The sequence below is a fragment of the Tarenaya hassleriana genome, unplaced genomic scaffold, assembly GCF_000463585.1.
Source record: "Tarenaya hassleriana unplaced genomic scaffold, ASM46358v1 Cleome7, whole genome shotgun sequence".
NCBI classification, from domain to species: domain Eukaryota; kingdom Viridiplantae; phylum Streptophyta; class Magnoliopsida; order Brassicales; family Cleomaceae; genus Tarenaya; species Tarenaya hassleriana.
The window spans coordinates 113,981-129,881 of record NW_010969548.1 but is presented as its reverse complement, the minus strand read 5'-3'; the positions used below and the strand labels follow the sequence as shown (position 1 = coordinate 129,881).

Sequence of the window (15,901 nt, the reverse complement as noted above, 5' to 3'; positions counted from 1 at the left end):
TGTTTTTGCATCTCCCAATCCAGTTTCGAAATCTACAGTTTGAACCTGGAAAATTTTCAAATATTCCTTGGGAATCAATGAAATGCTAATTATGTATTTTTTTTGGATGTATGTATCGGCTCTTTAACTCTTTGATTTGCATATACATAAATATACTTCGAAATAGATGTGTGTACCCAAATAATACATAATAGAATGGGTTAGTCCAACTAATATCATCAATGCGAGGATGTCCATACATACATACATACATACATACATTGAAATGATTGACACTTGCTAAGCTGTGCAACCCTCCTGCTGATGTTAAATAACGCGAGTTTAATGACGAAACCAACATTCAAACACTGATATTAAAACGCAAAATCCGACATTTATGGAAAGCCCATTAATACATTTGAACAGAGAGAAGAAGAAGAAGAAGAAACTCCCAATATGTGTGTGTGTGTGTATAATAGCATTATGTTTGGTAATATTTATGAGTGTCGACAGTTTCAGAATCCACTGCCTCTTTATATTTGAGCCATTTTTTTTCCAGATTATGAAGGATCTCCAGAATTGGTTAAAAATCCTATCAAATTGCACAAACTTAAAACGCTATCACCAACCTTCATTATCTCCATTGTCACCAACCCCGAATCTCCTCTATTAACATACAGATCTCTCTCGTCTTATAAACGCGAGCAGTAGAAAAACCCAGAAACGCGGAGGAGGAACAATGCCAAGGCAGTTGCAGAGATCTCTCCAGGGTTACCTTTCGAAGATCAAACGGGAGACGGGGAAAATCCAACTGCCGTCGAATTCATTCTCGTCGTCGAAGAATTGGGTTCTGTCTGGATGCAAGCATCCGAAGACGCTCTCGTTCTCCGTCAACCGCAGGCACAGGAGACGCAAGAGCAAAAGCAAGGATGGCGAGAGCGACCGCGACAGTGGTCACGCCGCCACTTTGTCTGACATCGACCGATTTCTCGAAGAGAATTTCAAATCGCTTTGCATCAGAGATGACGATGGCCACGGCGACGACGAAGGTGTTGGCGCGGACAGTGAACGCGACCGGGCGAAGAAGAAGTTAGACGAAAGCGAGGATGACGATGACAGCAGCGACGACGACGATCATGACAGATTCCAGAGGGCGTGGGGCCCAGCTCTGTACGATTCCCCGAAACCGTCGGAAGCGCCGTCGGATCCGAGGAGATCGGAGCTTCCGACGGAAGAGGGACGACGGAGCATCGCGACCACCACCACCACCACAACGACAGCGTCGATGTTGGAGGAGATTCCGTCGAGCTCTAACTCATCGACGTTCCGATACGGAGGGCGATCGGCGGTGCTGCCGGAGAACTGTATAGCGGTGCTGAGGAACGCCCCGGATCCGCAGGAGGAGTTCCGGCGATCGATGGTGGAGATGGTAGAGGGTAGGTTATACGGGATGAAGGAATCGGAGGTGGATTGGGAATTCATGGAGGAGGTGCTCTTCTGCTACCTGGAGCTGAACGACAAGAAATCGCACAGATTCATACTGAGCGCCTTTGTGGATCTAATAGTAGTCCTACGTCAGGAGGAGAAGACCGTCACCAGAAACGGTATGACCAGATCTCTCAGCAGCCGCATCGCCAGGGACAGGCTCAGGCGGAGGATGCGCCGCCCTTTCTAAGACCAACCCCTTGCTTTCATCCAATTATTCCCATCCCGCCACCTCCGCCATTGTCGTTCTTTGTCTTGCCTGTTTGGGTTCAGGGCTTTGTTCGTTTTTTCACAAGACAGCATGATTCTGATGGCCCAAACGAGCGAGGATAGCCCAATGGGCCTGGCCCATTATTAGTTCAATTACATAATTAAAATATATATTTTTAAAGACCTGACTCGTGTCGTGAATGTATGTTGTGATCGTGTCATTCCTCAAGCTCGACGTAGATCTTTCTAGAAGCAAAGAGTATCTCTGCAACATCGCCCATCAAATCATGTTCCCAAAATTAACCAACATGTAAATTTTTACATATATATACAAATACAAATTACAATTATACCTGTATATATTTGAAAAAAATAATATTTTAAATCAAACAAAATAAATACTTTCTAGAAAATTAATTGGAAAAACCACCTTATTCAAAAGGGGAAAAGAAAATTCCAGACAAGCCCTGCGTCTTGTGGCCGTCTGCTCCTTAATAAAACCCCTCTTCCCTTCCAGTTGCCCCCGGTGGTTCATTTCCTCGCGGCGACGGCCACACTCACAGATTTCAGCAGAAGCTTACAGAATCCAAAAGCCCCTCCCACCCAGGTACGATATCGAATCCTTCGGCTCTCTCATTTCGTCGATTAATAGATCTCTTAGATCTGAAAAGTTTCTGTCTCGTAGTTTCCTCTGGGTTTTGTGATTTTTGTGGTACGATCTGATGATCTGAGTGCTTGAATAGCTCCTAGGTTTCCCCGCGGTTTTCTTGATTCTCGTGTCTTCTTTGGATTTATCGCTGGATTCGTTGTTTCTCGTCCATACGTCGTAGATTTGTCTGTACGTGGAAGGCTCACTGTGTTTCTTTTTCTCCTTCCCGATTCTGTCTACTTCTCGGTCACGTTGAGTTGAAACTGGCACTTTCAAATTTTGATTGCGAATGGAACTGTTCAGGGTCCAAGCAGATTTTAGTATCAGGGTGATCTGGGCGAATAATTAATCTGCTCAATGAGTCTAGCTCCTGCAGATAATAGATTCACTTTGTGTGCTGATTGAAAAATTTTCCTTCTTAACATGTTGACTATGAATCAATTGCATCTCTCAAAACACTGTATGATCCATTTTACCTTTCCAATAATGCGGTTTCTTGGGTACCTGAGTAAGTGTTAACAGATTCTTGTTTGGTTGTTCTTTTGTCTGCGGTGGAGGCAAAACTGATCCTTTATCATCGAATTTTGTTGTTCCTGCTCTTTTTTTTACTTGAAAATTTAGTTATCTCACATTCTCAGATTGCTATCTCCATTTTTGCTTCATGTTGGTTTCTTGCAGATATTGTGGTGCCTGAATTATTTAAGGAAATATCAGAGCGAAAATGAGTGTTGTTGGGTTTGATTTTGGAAACGAGAATTGCATTGTCGCTGTGGCGAGGCAAAGAGGGATTGATGTTGTCCTCAATGATGAGTCGAAGCGTGAGACTCCAGCTGTTGTGTGCTTTGGTGATAAGCAGCGGTTCATTGGTACTGCAGGGGCCGCTTCAACCATGATGAACCCTAAAAATTCAATATCCCAAATGAAACGCTTAATTGGTCGCCAATTCTCAGACCCCGAACTGCAAAGGGATATAAAGTCTCTACCTTATACTGTTACCGAAGGACCTGACGGGTATCCTTTGATCCATGCTAGGTTTTTGGGAGAGATGAGAACTTTTACCCCAACTCAGGTCATGGGAATGGTTTTATCAAATTTGAAAAGCATAGCTGAGACGAATTTGAATGCAGCGGTAGTGGACTGTTGTATCGGAATTCCTGTTTATTTCACAGAACTTCAGAGAAGGGCTGTTCTGGATGCGGCCACAATTGCAGGCTTGCATCCACTGCACTTGATTCATGAGACAACAGCAACGGCATTGGCCTATGGTATTTACAAAACAGACTTGCCAGAGAATGACCAGCTGAATGTGGCGTTCATCGATATTGGGCACGCAAGCTTGCAAATCTGCATTGCTGGATTTAAGAAGGGTCAGCTCAAAGTTTTGTCTCATGCTTTTGATCGCTCATTGGGTGGGAGAGACTTTGATGAAGTTCTTTTTCACCATTTTGCTGCTAAGTTCAAAGAGGAGTACAAGATTGATGTTTTCCAGAATGCCAGGGCTTGTCTCAGGCTCCGGGCTGCCTGTGAGAAGCTGAAAAAGGTTCTAAGCGCAAATCCTGAGGCACCTTTGAATATTGAGTGCTTGATGGATGAGAAAGATGTTCGAGGTTTCATAAAGAGAGAAGAGTTTGAACAGATCAGCATCCCGATCCTTGAGCGCGTTAAGAGGCCTCTAGAGAACGCCCTTGCTGATGCAGGCCTTACTGTTGAGAATGTACACATGGTTGAGGTTGTTGGTTCTGGCTCTCGTGTTCCTGCTATAATCAAAATCCTAACTGAGTTCTTTGGTAAGGAGCCTAGGCGCACAATGAATGCAAGTGAGTGTGTTGCAAGGGGCTGTGCCTTGCAATGTGCAATTCTCAGCCCAACATTCAAAGTTCGCGAGTTCCAGGTAATGAAAATATATGTGTGCTGGAGGATTGCAGTTGTGTCTTTTGTCCTGAAAATCCAAAAACTAGAGCTTTCCAGGTGATCTAATAACTTCTGTTTTGTTGTTCTGCCTGAAAAGGTCAATGAGAGCTTTCCCTTTTCAATCGCTTTATCGTGGAAAGGATCAACTCCTGATGCTGAGAATGGAGGGGCTGAGAATCAGCAGAGCACTGTCGTTTTCCCCAAGGGAAATCCCATTCCCAGTGTCAAGGCTCTGACATTTTATCGGTCTGGCACATTCTCTATTGATGTGCAATATGCTGATGTGACAGACTTGCAGGCGCCTCCGAAAATCAGCACGTACACGGTATGCAGCTGACTATTTCTTGAAGGTATTACAACTGTGGCTTTTAGCCTGTTAATGATTGATTTTCCTTATGTAGATTGGTCCCTTCCAATCATCCAAAGGTGAGAGGGCAAAGCTTAAAGTAAAAGCAAGACTGAACCTCCACGGAATTGTCTCTGTTGAATCTGCAACTGTAAGTTCTTTTTAGTTTTTGCCTTGGCCCTTGGGGAGTATTAGGATCAAACTATAAATTTTCAACTTTTCCGAATGAAATATTTTGAAGATCTGTTGTTTCTAATTAACTATTTTAAGAGATTATCATCCATTGTTGCTTGTTTTGTTTTATCTTATATTCTTATTGGTACTGGAACTTCCTGTTGTATGTAATCTTTGTTTTGTCATTGCAGCTTCTGGAAGAGGAAGAAGTCGAAGTTCCTGTCACAAAAGAACAGGAGGAACCTACTAAGATGGACACTGATAAAGCTCCTGGAGAGACTGATCCTGCTTCTGGCGGCTCTGATGTTAACATGCAGGATGCGAAGGGAGCTGGTGATGCAACAGGTGCTGAAAATGGTGTTCCGGAGTCTGTTGATAAGCCTGTGCAAATGGAAACAGACATGAAGGTGAGTCTTTGAATGAACAGAGTTGTTTGTTTGTTATCACTGTGCTCTCCAGTGGCCTTGGATGTTCTTTTACGGGTTCTGATTTATACCCTGGATTTGGCGAGAATGAAGCTCTCATTGGTAGAGACAGGCGCCTTGATTTTATTATAGCATGCTAACATAGTGGGTCTCTTGCCGATATCATGTGCAGACCGAGGCCCCGAAAAAGAAGGTGAAGAAAACAAATGTCCCTGTGTCAGAATTGGTTTATGGTGCTATGCAGTCAGTAGATGTGCAGAAGGCCGTTGAGAAAGAATTTGAGATGGCTTTGCAAGACAGAGTTATGGAGGAGACAAAGGACCGAAAAAATGCTGTTGAGGCTTATGTTTATGACATGCGTAACAAAGTGAGGAACCAACCCCTCTGCATTTTTTTTTATTCTGTGTAGACAGGGCATGGTGCCGGGGCTTGGACTAACACAGTCTTTGTTCTTTCAGCTTAGTGACAAATACCAGGAATATATCATTGATTCAGATCGGGAAGCGTTCTTAGCTAAGCTGCAGGAAGTGGAAGATTGGTTGTATGAAGATGGAGAAGATGAGACGAAAGGTGTTTATGTCGCCAAGCTGGAGGAGCTAAAGAAGGTACCGATCCTGCCTCTGCTTATTGAGTGATGATTATATTAAGTTGTAATATTGGTTGATTTTACCTGGCTGCTGCCCTTTGCAGGTCGGTGACCCTGTGGAAGAGAGATACAAGGAGTCAATGGAGAGAGGGTCAGTAATCGATCAGCTTGTCTATTGCATAAACAGCTACAGAGAGGCGGCAATGTCTAATGATCCCAAGTTTGACCACATTGACTTGTCTGAAAAGCAAAAGGTAAAATGTTGTTGGGCCAGTGGGTTCTGTTCACTGAAAGGGATGGATCTTCATAAATATAAAAGAAAATGATGACTGAATTTTGGGTAATGGTGAAGGTTCTGAGCGAGTGTGTGGAAGCAGAAGCGTGGCTGAGGGAGAAGAAACAGCAACAAGACGGGCTTCCAAAGCATGCTTCCCCAGTTCTCTTGTCGGCTGATGTCAGGAAGAAGGCCGAGGCGTTGGACAGGTAACTAAACTATCACCCTTTACCACACTTTTCAGGTGAAATCGCATGTTAATGCATGAATTTGTGAATAAATCCCAGATAAATACACACTAATTTTAAAATTTCTTTCTCACTCCTATATTAAACTGTGAATTTTTTTAACCCACCATGAAATGAAATACTGAACTTTTAAATGATTTACAAAAACCATCGTGAAATTAAACTTTTTTCCAAAAATCTAGGTTTTAATGTAAGAGGTTGGAAGACTTTCTCTTGTCTGATAATATGCTATTTGGGTTGTGGGCTGTATGTATTTTATATAAATGTGGATGCATAATAATGTATCTATACATATATAAACCAGGGTGTGCAGGCCGATAATGACGAAAGCAAAGCCGGCAAAACCAACGACCACCCAGGAGAAGGAGACACCACCGCAGGCACCGGAGGATGAGAAGAGGACGGAGGAGAATAACGATGAAGCAATGGAAGCTGAGGACAACACTCCTCCTCCTTCAGCCACCCCTTAAGAACTGCCTGCCTCCTTTTGTATCGATTTTTGATGTACTTTCCTCGTTTTGCTTTTTGCATCATGTTTTTCTTCACTCTCATCTCGGATTTTTTTTTTCATATATTATCCTTCTCTTTAAAAAAAATCATGATATGGTCGGAGATATTGTTTTGATTATTGATTGTAATACGCGGATTGGTCATCTCTGCTTTTTTTTCTAGGGTTTTTTTTCCTTTTTATAAAAATTGTTTCGGAAAGAAGCCACCTTACATATCTTTTTTTTTAATGAGATATGATTTGGAACAAGAGATCGGTGTAGATGAAAAAGAAAATCTTCATCATTATGAAGACAGAACATTGATACGTGTGAATCAATTTGTAAGGAGTAAATGGGATTTGTATCGGTTTAAAATCAAGCAAGGGAAAAGTGCAGTTGCGAAAATGAGGATTAGAACAATTTTTTTTTTTGTTAACATGAATCATTCATTGGACCCGTCGAAATCACTCATGCCCTTTTTTACTATTTATCCGTACAGAAGTGAACAAGTATTACATGCCGACCCACATACCCACGTGATAGCAGTAGCAGGTTTCCGTCTACCATTTTTCCGCGGCTTTGCAATCGCACGTCGGTTGCGAGAGCATTTTGTGCTTTCACTTTACCCTCACCAAATTTTTGGGTACGTTCTTTTGTACTTTTCTGCCTGCATATATTATTTACGCTCTTAATGTTTTTGGTGAAGTACCATATTAATACAATGAAACCGGTAAAAAAAATCATAAATAAATTCACGATTTTAATTTTTTTTAAATATATATAAATTCTTTTTTATTTATATATTAAACTTTAAAGTTTTTAAAAATAATAAAAGTAAATCATGAATTTTAAAATAATTTTTAAATACCATTATGAAATTAAATCTTAAAATTTTAAACGATTCTCAAATATATAGTGATTTTTTAAAACTATTTAAAAGTTTAAATTTTAATGTAGAAATTAAGAAGAGTTCGTATCTGTTTTTTTAAAAATTTAAATATTTATCTAAAATTTTTTACTATTAATACATGATTTTTTTTTTCTATTTTTTTGCTTCCTCTTCTCGAATTATCTCATCCGCCTTTAAATAGGGATTCAACTTGACAATTTTTCTAAACAACTAGGATTTATTATTGAATAAAACTTAGTTGTTGAAAGTGTTTTGGACTCTAATTCCTCTCTAACATATCGTTTAATCTCCTCTCTTTTTTTTTTTTAATTCAAGATTTGTCTGGCGCGAGATCCACGTGGCGGTGGAGGGTCAAGGTACGGAGTATCTGAGGAAAAGTGCAGAGCGGTGGCCACCCATCCGCTCTTGTCATCTCCCAGCAGGGATTTGCCAAGAAACTCAATCTGTGTAATTTATAAACAGCTAAAAGTTGGGAAACCTTTTCATTGGACTGCCGAATCTTTTGGCTAACTCTGTGCATTGATCGAAACCCCAAACCCGTTCTTCTATTTTTGAAATATTTCTGTGCGGTGCCACGACTGAGGAAACGCTTTTCCCCCAACAATTTTTGTCGTGCAAGGAAAAACAAGATAAGGAGGCTGTTTGTTTCTCCGTTGGCGTGTCCTTGGGGATCTTAATTTTTTCCAGGGAAAGTGGAGGTTTTTCTCCAGAATTTGAGCCGTGAAAGTGAAAAGCCGGAAAACGAATACTTGGTTTAAACGGGGAAGATCGTCGAATCGAAGTTTTTTTTTTTCTCTTTCTTTCCGGAATTGGAAGCGTGCAAAGTGATAAGGAGAGAGTGAATTGCAGAGAAAAGAAGTACAGAGAAGACAAAGATGGATTTCTGGCCGGAATTTATGGCGAGCAGCTGGGGGAAAGAGTTCGTCGGCGGAGGATTCGGTGGCATCGCCGGGATCGTATCAGGATATCCATTGGACACGCTGAGGATAAGACAACAACAGAGTGCGAACTCAGGCTCCGCCCTCTCCATTCTCCGCCGTATGGTCGCCGTCGAGGGACCCACCTCCCTCTACCGAGGCATGGCTGCTCCTTTGGCCTCCGTCACCTTTCAGGTCCCCCTCTCCCCCCCTCGCAATTTGTTGTCTTTTGCTCCCTTTTCCTCCCCCACATGATTGGGGATTCGGACACCAAATAATTAAAAACAAAAAAAGAATCAGATGAAACATATCTTATCAGAGCCTTTCTAGATGTGATTTGATTCTCCGAATCTGACCTTTTCAGCTTTTCTTCTTCTTCTTCTTTATGGTAGAAAGATAGTGTCTGGTTTGATTTGCCAAAGTTTTCTACCTTTGCGCCTTAGCTTTTTTTGTTTTCCCCAAGTTTTTCTTTTTTCTCAAGATACTCAAAAAGAGAGCATGGAATCCTGTTGGCTTTGCAGAACGCTATGGTTTTCCAGATATACGCGATCCTTTCCCGGTCGTTCGATACATCAATTCCTTTGGAAGACCCTCCGTCCTACAGAGGCGTGGCTCTTGGAGGGATTGGAACAGGAGCCCTCCAGAGCCTGATGCTCAGCCCCGTGGAGCTCATCAAGATCCGTCTGCAGTTACAGAGCAAGATCCATCATTCTGGCCACAGGGGTCCGATCAGCGTGGCCAAGACCATCCTCAGAACGGAAGGGCTGAAAGGCATTTACCGGGGACTCACAATAACTGTCCTGAGAGATGCCCCAGCTCATGGGCTTTACTTCTGGACGTACGAGTACATGAGGGAAAAGCTTCATCCTGGCTGCAGAAAGAGCGGAGAAGAAAGCCTCAGGACTATGCTGGTGGCTGGTGGCCTGGCTGGAGTTGCTAGTTGGGTCTGTTGCTATCCTCTCGACGTGATCAAGACGAGACTGCAGGGTCAATCGGGCAATGCGGAGAACAGAACCTATAAGGGCATTGCGGATTGCTTTCGCAAGAGCGTGAGAGAGGAAGGGTATGAAGTTCTTTGGCGTGGGCTGGGGACTGCGGTTGCTAGGGCATTTGTGGTGAATGGGGCTATTTTTGCTGCATATGAGATAGCGCTCAGGTGTTTGTTCAACGGGACTGATAATCACTCCCGAGATGCAGTTGTAGGAGAGAGGGTAGATGATAGTATTGTTTCCCAGGCCAAAGAGGAGTAAATTTGTTCTAAATTAGGAATCCGTATGGGTTGTTAGGATTTTGTGATAACAATCACAAATCGCTCTGGTGCTCCCATGATGCCTGAAAATCTTTAATAAGATCATTGTTTTGCTTGAGTTGAAACTTCCTCTATGCTTCTGCCTCTTTCTCTTTGCTTGTGATCATGTACTACTGTCCAGTCCAGTCTGTTTGTTTCTGTTGGCCAGGAAAATTACAAGATGGAGTCCATAAGAAGAAACAGAAGATATGGCAAGATTATAAAACAGGTAAGAAATGAATGCACACACAGACTTGATTAAAGCAAGGGAATGGAGCGTGCTCCAGGAGGCAGGATGCCTATTACCTGAAAAAGCCTGCTCCGTTTCTCAAGCTGTTTATACTCGAAGATGTGTGTGGATCAGAAAATTCATGGTACATGTCCATGAAGAAACTGTCGACAATGTCAAGGTACACTGGGCTTCTGATCCTTGAATAGCAGCAGAGCGCCTCTATTATGTCCGGCGCATGGTCCATTCCCCTCAGGTCCATCATGTTCAAGTCTTTCATCTTTCGTGCTAGTGCATAGCATAGTTTCTTCTCTTTGTATCCTCGTTGTAGAATTTCCCCTCTCTCTTATGTAGACGCAGATCTTTCTTTTGTTTCTTCTTTTGTGGGTTAGGACTTTCACATTTGTTTCGGGTTCAGTGGACGACTATTCCAGCAGTTTTGTTTGGTTTTTTGGAAAGCGTACTCCTTTTTAGCATACATATCGAAGTAGGGTTCATGACTTACTGAGTCCTCTTCTTGGCAGCGGCCACTGCAGGAAAAGGGACTTAACAGGAGAGTGTTTCGTAACTTCTGGTAATCTCTGAAGCAGATGAACTTGAAGTTTCCGAGGGTCTTGTGTAAGAATTCAACTACCCCCTGAATGGATTTTCCTAAAGGCATAATTATCTTTTCTTCTCTTTGCCTCCGCAGGTGTAGTGTCTTTATCTTCAAAGACTGAACAAATGGAGTATCTCTCTCTTGCTCTCCCTTTGGGTCTCTTTCCTTTCCATAAGGCTCTATCTATCTATAGTTATTCACACTTCAAGCTCCAAAATACCTAACATTTGGAATCATGCACTCTTGTGGTGCTTGTGTAGCGCTGGCATCCGGTTCTTGACATGGACTGAACATGATCATGTTGGACTTAAGAGGGTGTCTCTGGATTTGGAGTGTTTTCAGCTTTGATTGACCACATCTGCTGTCACGAGCTTTATAGGTAATATATCTTCATCTCAATAATGCGAGCTCCTATGGTCCCCTACGTATCATTGGATTCTCCAGGTTGGCGGAAGCTCTGAGATATTCTGATAGGGTCTTGTAGAGAAAACCCGGATTGTATTCACCAAAACAAGGAAGAACAACTTTTGAATGCTTGATTAGAGAGAGCCACCACTCAGATAATATTCCAGATACCCTCCCAAAAACATAAACGTAGCTACTTATAGCCCCATGCAGCAACAAGCTACTGATGTGGCATGTGACAACCCAAGACCTGCAAAGCAAATTAAAAACACACACGAACATAACAGACAGAATAATATCCTGCATAGAAACCTTCGCTTGCCCACTGATTCCTGCGGCCTCCTGCCCTCTCTCCCTCTTTCCCCTGCGTCGCACCCTGCTGCCTCAATCCCTCCGTGTTTCTTCAGAATTTGCCTTCGTCATCTTGTTCCTCCTCGTATATGCTCGGAATTGTTTATCATATTCCCACCCACCTTTATCTAAGTGCTTCATCTTGTCACTGTGAACGATACCCTCGGATCATAGATGTCCTCCATACGTTTGTTGACCTTACTCCCATGGCACATTCTCTACCAAGGCATTTGTGAATGTCTGAAGAAACAAGGATACCAAATCCATTAGGCGCCCTTGAAGCGTGAGAGAAGTTTCTACCAATGTGGATTGGTTTCTGATGAAGTTCACTAGTTGCCTCTGTTTCTGTGTCTGAAGAATTGATGCAACAGCCTGTGAACCTCTCCGTAGCCTTTGGTTGAAGAAACTAGGCAATCTTTTATCCATAGTGGGAGTTTGTTCCTCGGGTGTGATGATGTTCTTTTTGATGGATCATCTGAATAGCGTGCATCTACCAGCAAAATTGCTGCATAGTCATTTATGTGTCTGATTGCCCTACCTGTAAAGAAGGGAAACGATTAAGTCTAGGCCATTATCAATATTCTAGAACGTACACATCGAAACTGCAGAACTGACCAATAGACTGGTTAACAGCTTTCATGCAGAGATTTTCATAGTACTCTTTTCCTCTGCGTTTGCAGGTTCTTAATATGTCAAATCCGGCCTGGACATCTTCACCATAGTGGGATTCACAAACCAAACTCGTTGATGATTTAGCCGAATCTAAATCCCCAAGACCTTCTATATGCTTTATTCTTTCTAGCAACTCTATATCAGACGGGTTGGGGTATGGCAGACCAACCATGACTACACAACGGCACATACTGTCGCTGAAGTTGATGCCTTCAGATACTTTTCCACCAACCACGGCTAGCATTATTGCACCGTTTTGGCTTCCTGTCGATGCATTTGATAGCCTATCAATTGCTTCCCTGTATTCATTGAGAACTACTTCCACCTGAGTGTTTCTTCTGGGTTCTCTGAATACTAGCTTTTTCTTCATTATTCTTTTCAGGATGCCTGAGGTATTCCACGCGCAGTACACCTGACTTTCATACTCAAAGGAAGAGAAGAAGATGATAATTCCTTCGGGAACAACTGCTACCAAGTTACTAATTAAGAGCCCTAACTCCTGTATCTGCATAAATTCAAGCTCATAGAAGGATGGTTACTCTCGCTGTGAAAGTCATTGAGATTATAACCCAAACTATAAAGAGACCACCAGAGTGGCTCCTAGAATACTCACCATGGAACTCCTTGAGCTGTAGCAAAAGTCGAAAGAGCGGCCAGATGGACCATGTGAAACTGCAATAGGCAATATACTCTCAGGTGGCACAATGTGACTACATGAGAAGAATTGCAGCTGATTAGATGGTAACCATGGAAACAGACGTTCCCTTGTCTCTTCTATGGGTTGAAGAGTTCCGCCAGCCAATACGACAGCGTGGGCTTGATCCACTATCTACATAATGATTTTCGAAACATTTTCCTTATTAAAGTGCTGAAACTGTTTGTCTTAGAAACAAAGAGAGTCACTCATCAAGAAGGGCCAACCTCTGAGAATATCTTCTCTCCAGTAAGCATTACATATTTTAGGTGCCCTCCTTGTTGTCTTGAGATTATTATCCGGCCATCACCATTGTTGTTAGTGAGTGCCAGCAACATATCGCTAAACGCTCTAAAACTTGTTGATGTGCTCATTTCCTCATGTGTTGCTGAATCTTTCTGCAGCATGGCAACTCTGTCCCCATAACTACTTACCTGTAGAAGCAATGATTTTGTTTAACCAAAAAAAAATGATTTTGTGGTATTACGAAAAAACAAGACAAAATTGTAGATGATAACAGTTGAAGAAGCAGAAACTGGTGGACAGCTAGTAACAATTTACCTTGTGAATGATATTGCTTTCCTTTACATACTGGAGCAACTTGACCAAATTGATATTGTCTATGTTCAGAGAAAATAAAAAGTCATTTATAGCCATTGCACTATCACCAGAAGACTTGCTTGCGGAGAGATTTTCTGTGTCTTGAACATCATTTACAGAATTCAAATTATCGTCATTGGCTAGAGGTTTGAGGAGAGCTCGGGTGAGAACCAACAGAGTCTGGATATATCTACGGTTTCCAGCCCCCAACAGATTGCGGAATCGGCCAAGGTACTTCTCTATGCTGCATTGTACAGTGTCCAGCTGCAATACAAAATAGGCAAACAATTGTAACTCCACACCATATGTCCATATCCCAATCACTGAATGTCAGATTCATGTGTAGTAGTTTCTAGGTAGATACTAGATATACAGTCAGTATTGCACATGTCCTAAAGAGGTCGATTCAAGGCAAAGATGCCTCATAAAGTAATGGTTTCAGATAACACCGCCAAAGGTAGCAATTTACCTGTGACAATGTAATTTTCGCATCATACATGCTGATGAGAGTGTCAGCCAAATTGTGAGCCTCATCTATTATGACAATATTATTCTTTAAATTTAGGCCAAGAGATTCTCGGGATGGCTTTGACAGAAGAGACTGATATGGAAGAACAACAAGGTCAGCGGCAGGAAGCATCCTTCTAGAACCATAGTATGGACAAGTTCCCATTCCTCGTCCAAGCTGAACAAGATCCTCAATGTCCATTACTCCTTTTTGAGAAATTTCATTCTTGAATTCTCTCTGTAGTTTATGTTTTCTAAGCATTGGGCATCCAAGGTAAGCCTTAGTTCGGCGTATCCTTCCATTGGTCCCTAAATTCTGAAAATTCCAAGCTTCCTATGGTTAGCAAGAATCCTTCTCTTTAACGTTGTATAAAGTACATGATAGTTTTGAAGAGAAGTAGAATAATACATAAGGGGCCATGAGCAACGATCAAACAAACATTTCGTTTACTGGATAAACACAATGGCCTACAATCCTACTTCAAAGCTCAAAATTCAGAATATAAAGGTAATTGAAATATCAGCTACCATAAACTAACCCACAATGGTAGTAAAGGTTCACCTTCAATTTAGAGATGTCAGGCCTCTTTTTCTTTTGCAACTCCAAGCACCTCTCGTTTATTCGGACTGCGTTCCCGAGCTTCAAGACATCTGTATGTCACCTTTGTCAGCATTGGGGAAAAAATGAAAAAGAAGATGAAATGAGAAACTTGAAGTCAACGCTAATAAACCTTCATTTATACATAAATTCTTTCGTGAGCCCAAACACACAGCTTTTATTTCATTGGCAAAGACAGTCTTCCTCAACTCCTTTACAAATTGCGAAAGCTGAGAATGTGTTCGGCTGCAAAAGAAAACCTTCAATCCCTCATCTTCCTCATCAGACCCTCCTTCTTCGTCAACCTCATCACCTGATGAACTGTCAAAAGCTCCCCGAGACTTTCTTTTTGACTTCCTTTCCCCTCTAAATGATTCCTCTTCGCTTTCATATTCTTCCAATAAGAATTCTTCGTCATTCAATCCAGTATCATGATTCTTGTTCACAAATTCATCCCTTTGCTTCTTTGAATCCAGATCATCCACCTTGGGATCAGAAAGGAAGAGATCACCATCAGAAACTCTTTTATTCGCATGTTTTCTCAAGCGAAATGGGGACTTGGTGTTCTTGAAGTTGTTCTCATGGGCATTGTCGTTTTTGTTGACCGTGAAATCCCTCATCCAATCAGGCTCATCGTCGGAGCAAGCCTTACCATTATTCGCATCAACCCTATCGGAACTTGTCACTCCTGATCTTTCCTTTGCCTTACGATCAATAACCCATTGCAAGGCACTGGAGATAATGCTCAAAGTTTTTCCAGTCCCTAACATGAGCAATATCAACTCCTCAGATAAAAACCCATAACCATTTCATACCACTCCAAAGTCGGTAATGGTGTAATTCAACAATTCAGAATCCAGAAAAAAAACAAAGACAAAAATCAGAAACAGAAGCTCGAAATCAAAACACGCATTCCTCTGATCATATAAATACCGGTGGGGCTTTCCAGCATGGAGACGCCTCCCTTCTCCAGAGACTGATAGAGCGCCTTCATGAAATCGATCTGGATAGGATACGGCTCGTACGGAAACGCCGGAAATTCTTGCTCCTCCGTCATCTTGAAAATTCTCGAGAGAAGGGACAAAGATCTGATTCTTCAAATCGTCGTGACAATCGTGCGAAATCGGAGGCTTGCGTTGAATGGTTTTGTATCTATGAGCAATTTGATGTATAGCTTCGAGACCTTTTGCAGCCGGTGAACTTGATTTTGCAGCGACAACCTAAATTTTTTGGCGGGATAGTTGAACTTGGGGAGTGTTTGGACGCAGGGCCATGGCTATTTCCACTTACATTGGTTGGCCCATTGTAGAATTAATCAGCCCAATGGGCCTAACTGCATTCGGTCTATTTCAACCCT

The 15,901-nt window shown here is 42.2% G+C and overlaps 4 protein-coding genes and 1 long non-coding RNA gene across 5 annotated transcripts; 4 read left to right on the top strand and 1 right to left on the bottom strand.

The window, feature by feature from the left end:
- Positions 1 to 196: 196 nt before the first annotated feature.
- Positions 197 to 2,241, top strand: LOC104800432 (transcription repressor OFP14). Its single transcript, XM_010523224.2, has one exon. It carries the CDS (start codon positions 719 to 721, stop codon positions 1,652 to 1,654), a length of 936 nt encoding a protein of 311 aa, XP_010521526.1. The 5' UTR covers positions 197 to 718; the 3' UTR covers positions 1,655 to 2,241.
- LOC104800433 (heat shock 70 kDa protein 15) lies at positions 2,183 to 6,954 on the top strand. The gene is made up of 10 exons (XM_010523225.2): positions 2,183 to 2,281; positions 3,002 to 4,214; positions 4,332 to 4,559; positions 4,636 to 4,731; positions 4,946 to 5,161; positions 5,352 to 5,546; positions 5,638 to 5,784; positions 5,870 to 6,019; positions 6,118 to 6,248; positions 6,592 to 6,954. Exons 2-10 carry the CDS (start codon positions 3,045 to 3,047, stop codon positions 6,755 to 6,757), a joined length of 2,499 nt encoding a protein of 832 aa, XP_010521527.1. The 5' UTR covers positions 2,183 to 2,281; positions 3,002 to 3,044; the 3' UTR covers positions 6,758 to 6,954.
- A 971-nt stretch (positions 6,955 to 7,925) lies between these two features.
- On the top strand, positions 7,926 to 9,969 carry LOC104800428 (mitochondrial arginine transporter BAC2). The gene is made up of 2 exons (XM_010523220.1): positions 7,926 to 8,797; positions 9,124 to 9,969. Exons 1-2 carry the CDS (start codon positions 8,561 to 8,563, stop codon positions 9,850 to 9,852), a joined length of 966 nt encoding a protein of 321 aa, XP_010521522.1. The 5' UTR covers positions 7,926 to 8,560; the 3' UTR covers positions 9,853 to 9,969.
- A 1,260-nt stretch (positions 9,970 to 11,229) lies between these two features.
- Positions 11,230 to 15,797, bottom strand: LOC104800430 (ATP-dependent DNA helicase DDX11). The gene is made up of 9 exons (XM_010523221.1): positions 15,478 to 15,797; positions 14,678 to 15,307; positions 14,509 to 14,597; positions 13,909 to 14,262; positions 13,401 to 13,703; positions 13,067 to 13,273; positions 12,759 to 12,974; positions 12,089 to 12,650; positions 11,230 to 12,011 (listed from the first exon to the last, which is right to left on the bottom strand). Exons 1-9 carry the CDS (start codon positions 15,599 to 15,601, stop codon positions 11,803 to 11,805), a joined length of 2,694 nt encoding a protein of 897 aa, XP_010521523.1. The 5' UTR covers positions 15,602 to 15,797; the 3' UTR covers positions 11,230 to 11,802.
- On the top strand, positions 12,881 to 14,095 carry LOC104800429. Its single transcript, XR_769731.1, has 3 exons — positions 12,881 to 13,088; positions 13,584 to 13,670; positions 14,005 to 14,095. It is a non-coding gene; the product is annotated as an uncharacterized LOC104800429 (long non-coding RNA).
- Positions 15,798 to 15,901: the final 104 nt, after the last annotated feature.

Coding starts and splice junctions, on each gene's coding strand:
- LOC104800432 (XM_010523224.2), top strand. CDS start 719: ATGCCAAGGCAGTTGCAGAGATCTCTCCAGGGTTACCTTTCGAAGATC.
- LOC104800430 (XM_010523221.1), bottom strand. CDS start 15,601: ATGACGGAGGAGCAAGAATTTCCGGCGTTTCCGTACGAGCCGTATCCT. Junction 15,308..15,477: donor CATGCTGGAAAGCCCCACCG/GTATTTATATGA, acceptor TGCTCATGTTAG/GGACTGGAAAAACTTTGAGC. Junction 14,598..14,677: donor GAATTTATGTATAAATGAAG/GTTTATTAGCGT, acceptor GGTGACATACAG/ATGTCTTGAAGCTCGGGAAC.
- LOC104800428 (XM_010523220.1), top strand. CDS start 8,561: ATGGATTTCTGGCCGGAATTTATGGCGAGCAGCTGGGGGAAAGAGTTC. Junction 8,798..9,123: donor TGGCCTCCGTCACCTTTCAG/GTCCCCCTCTCC, acceptor TTGGCTTTGCAG/AACGCTATGGTTTTCCAGAT.
- LOC104800433 (XM_010523225.2), top strand. CDS start 3,045: ATGAGTGTTGTTGGGTTTGATTTTGGAAACGAGAATTGCATTGTCGCT. Junction 5,162..5,351: donor AAATGGAAACAGACATGAAG/GTGAGTCTTTGA, acceptor TATCATGTGCAG/ACCGAGGCCCCGAAAAAGAA. Junction 6,249..6,591: donor AAGGCCGAGGCGTTGGACAG/GTAACTAAACTA, acceptor TATATAAACCAG/GGTGTGCAGGCCGATAATGA.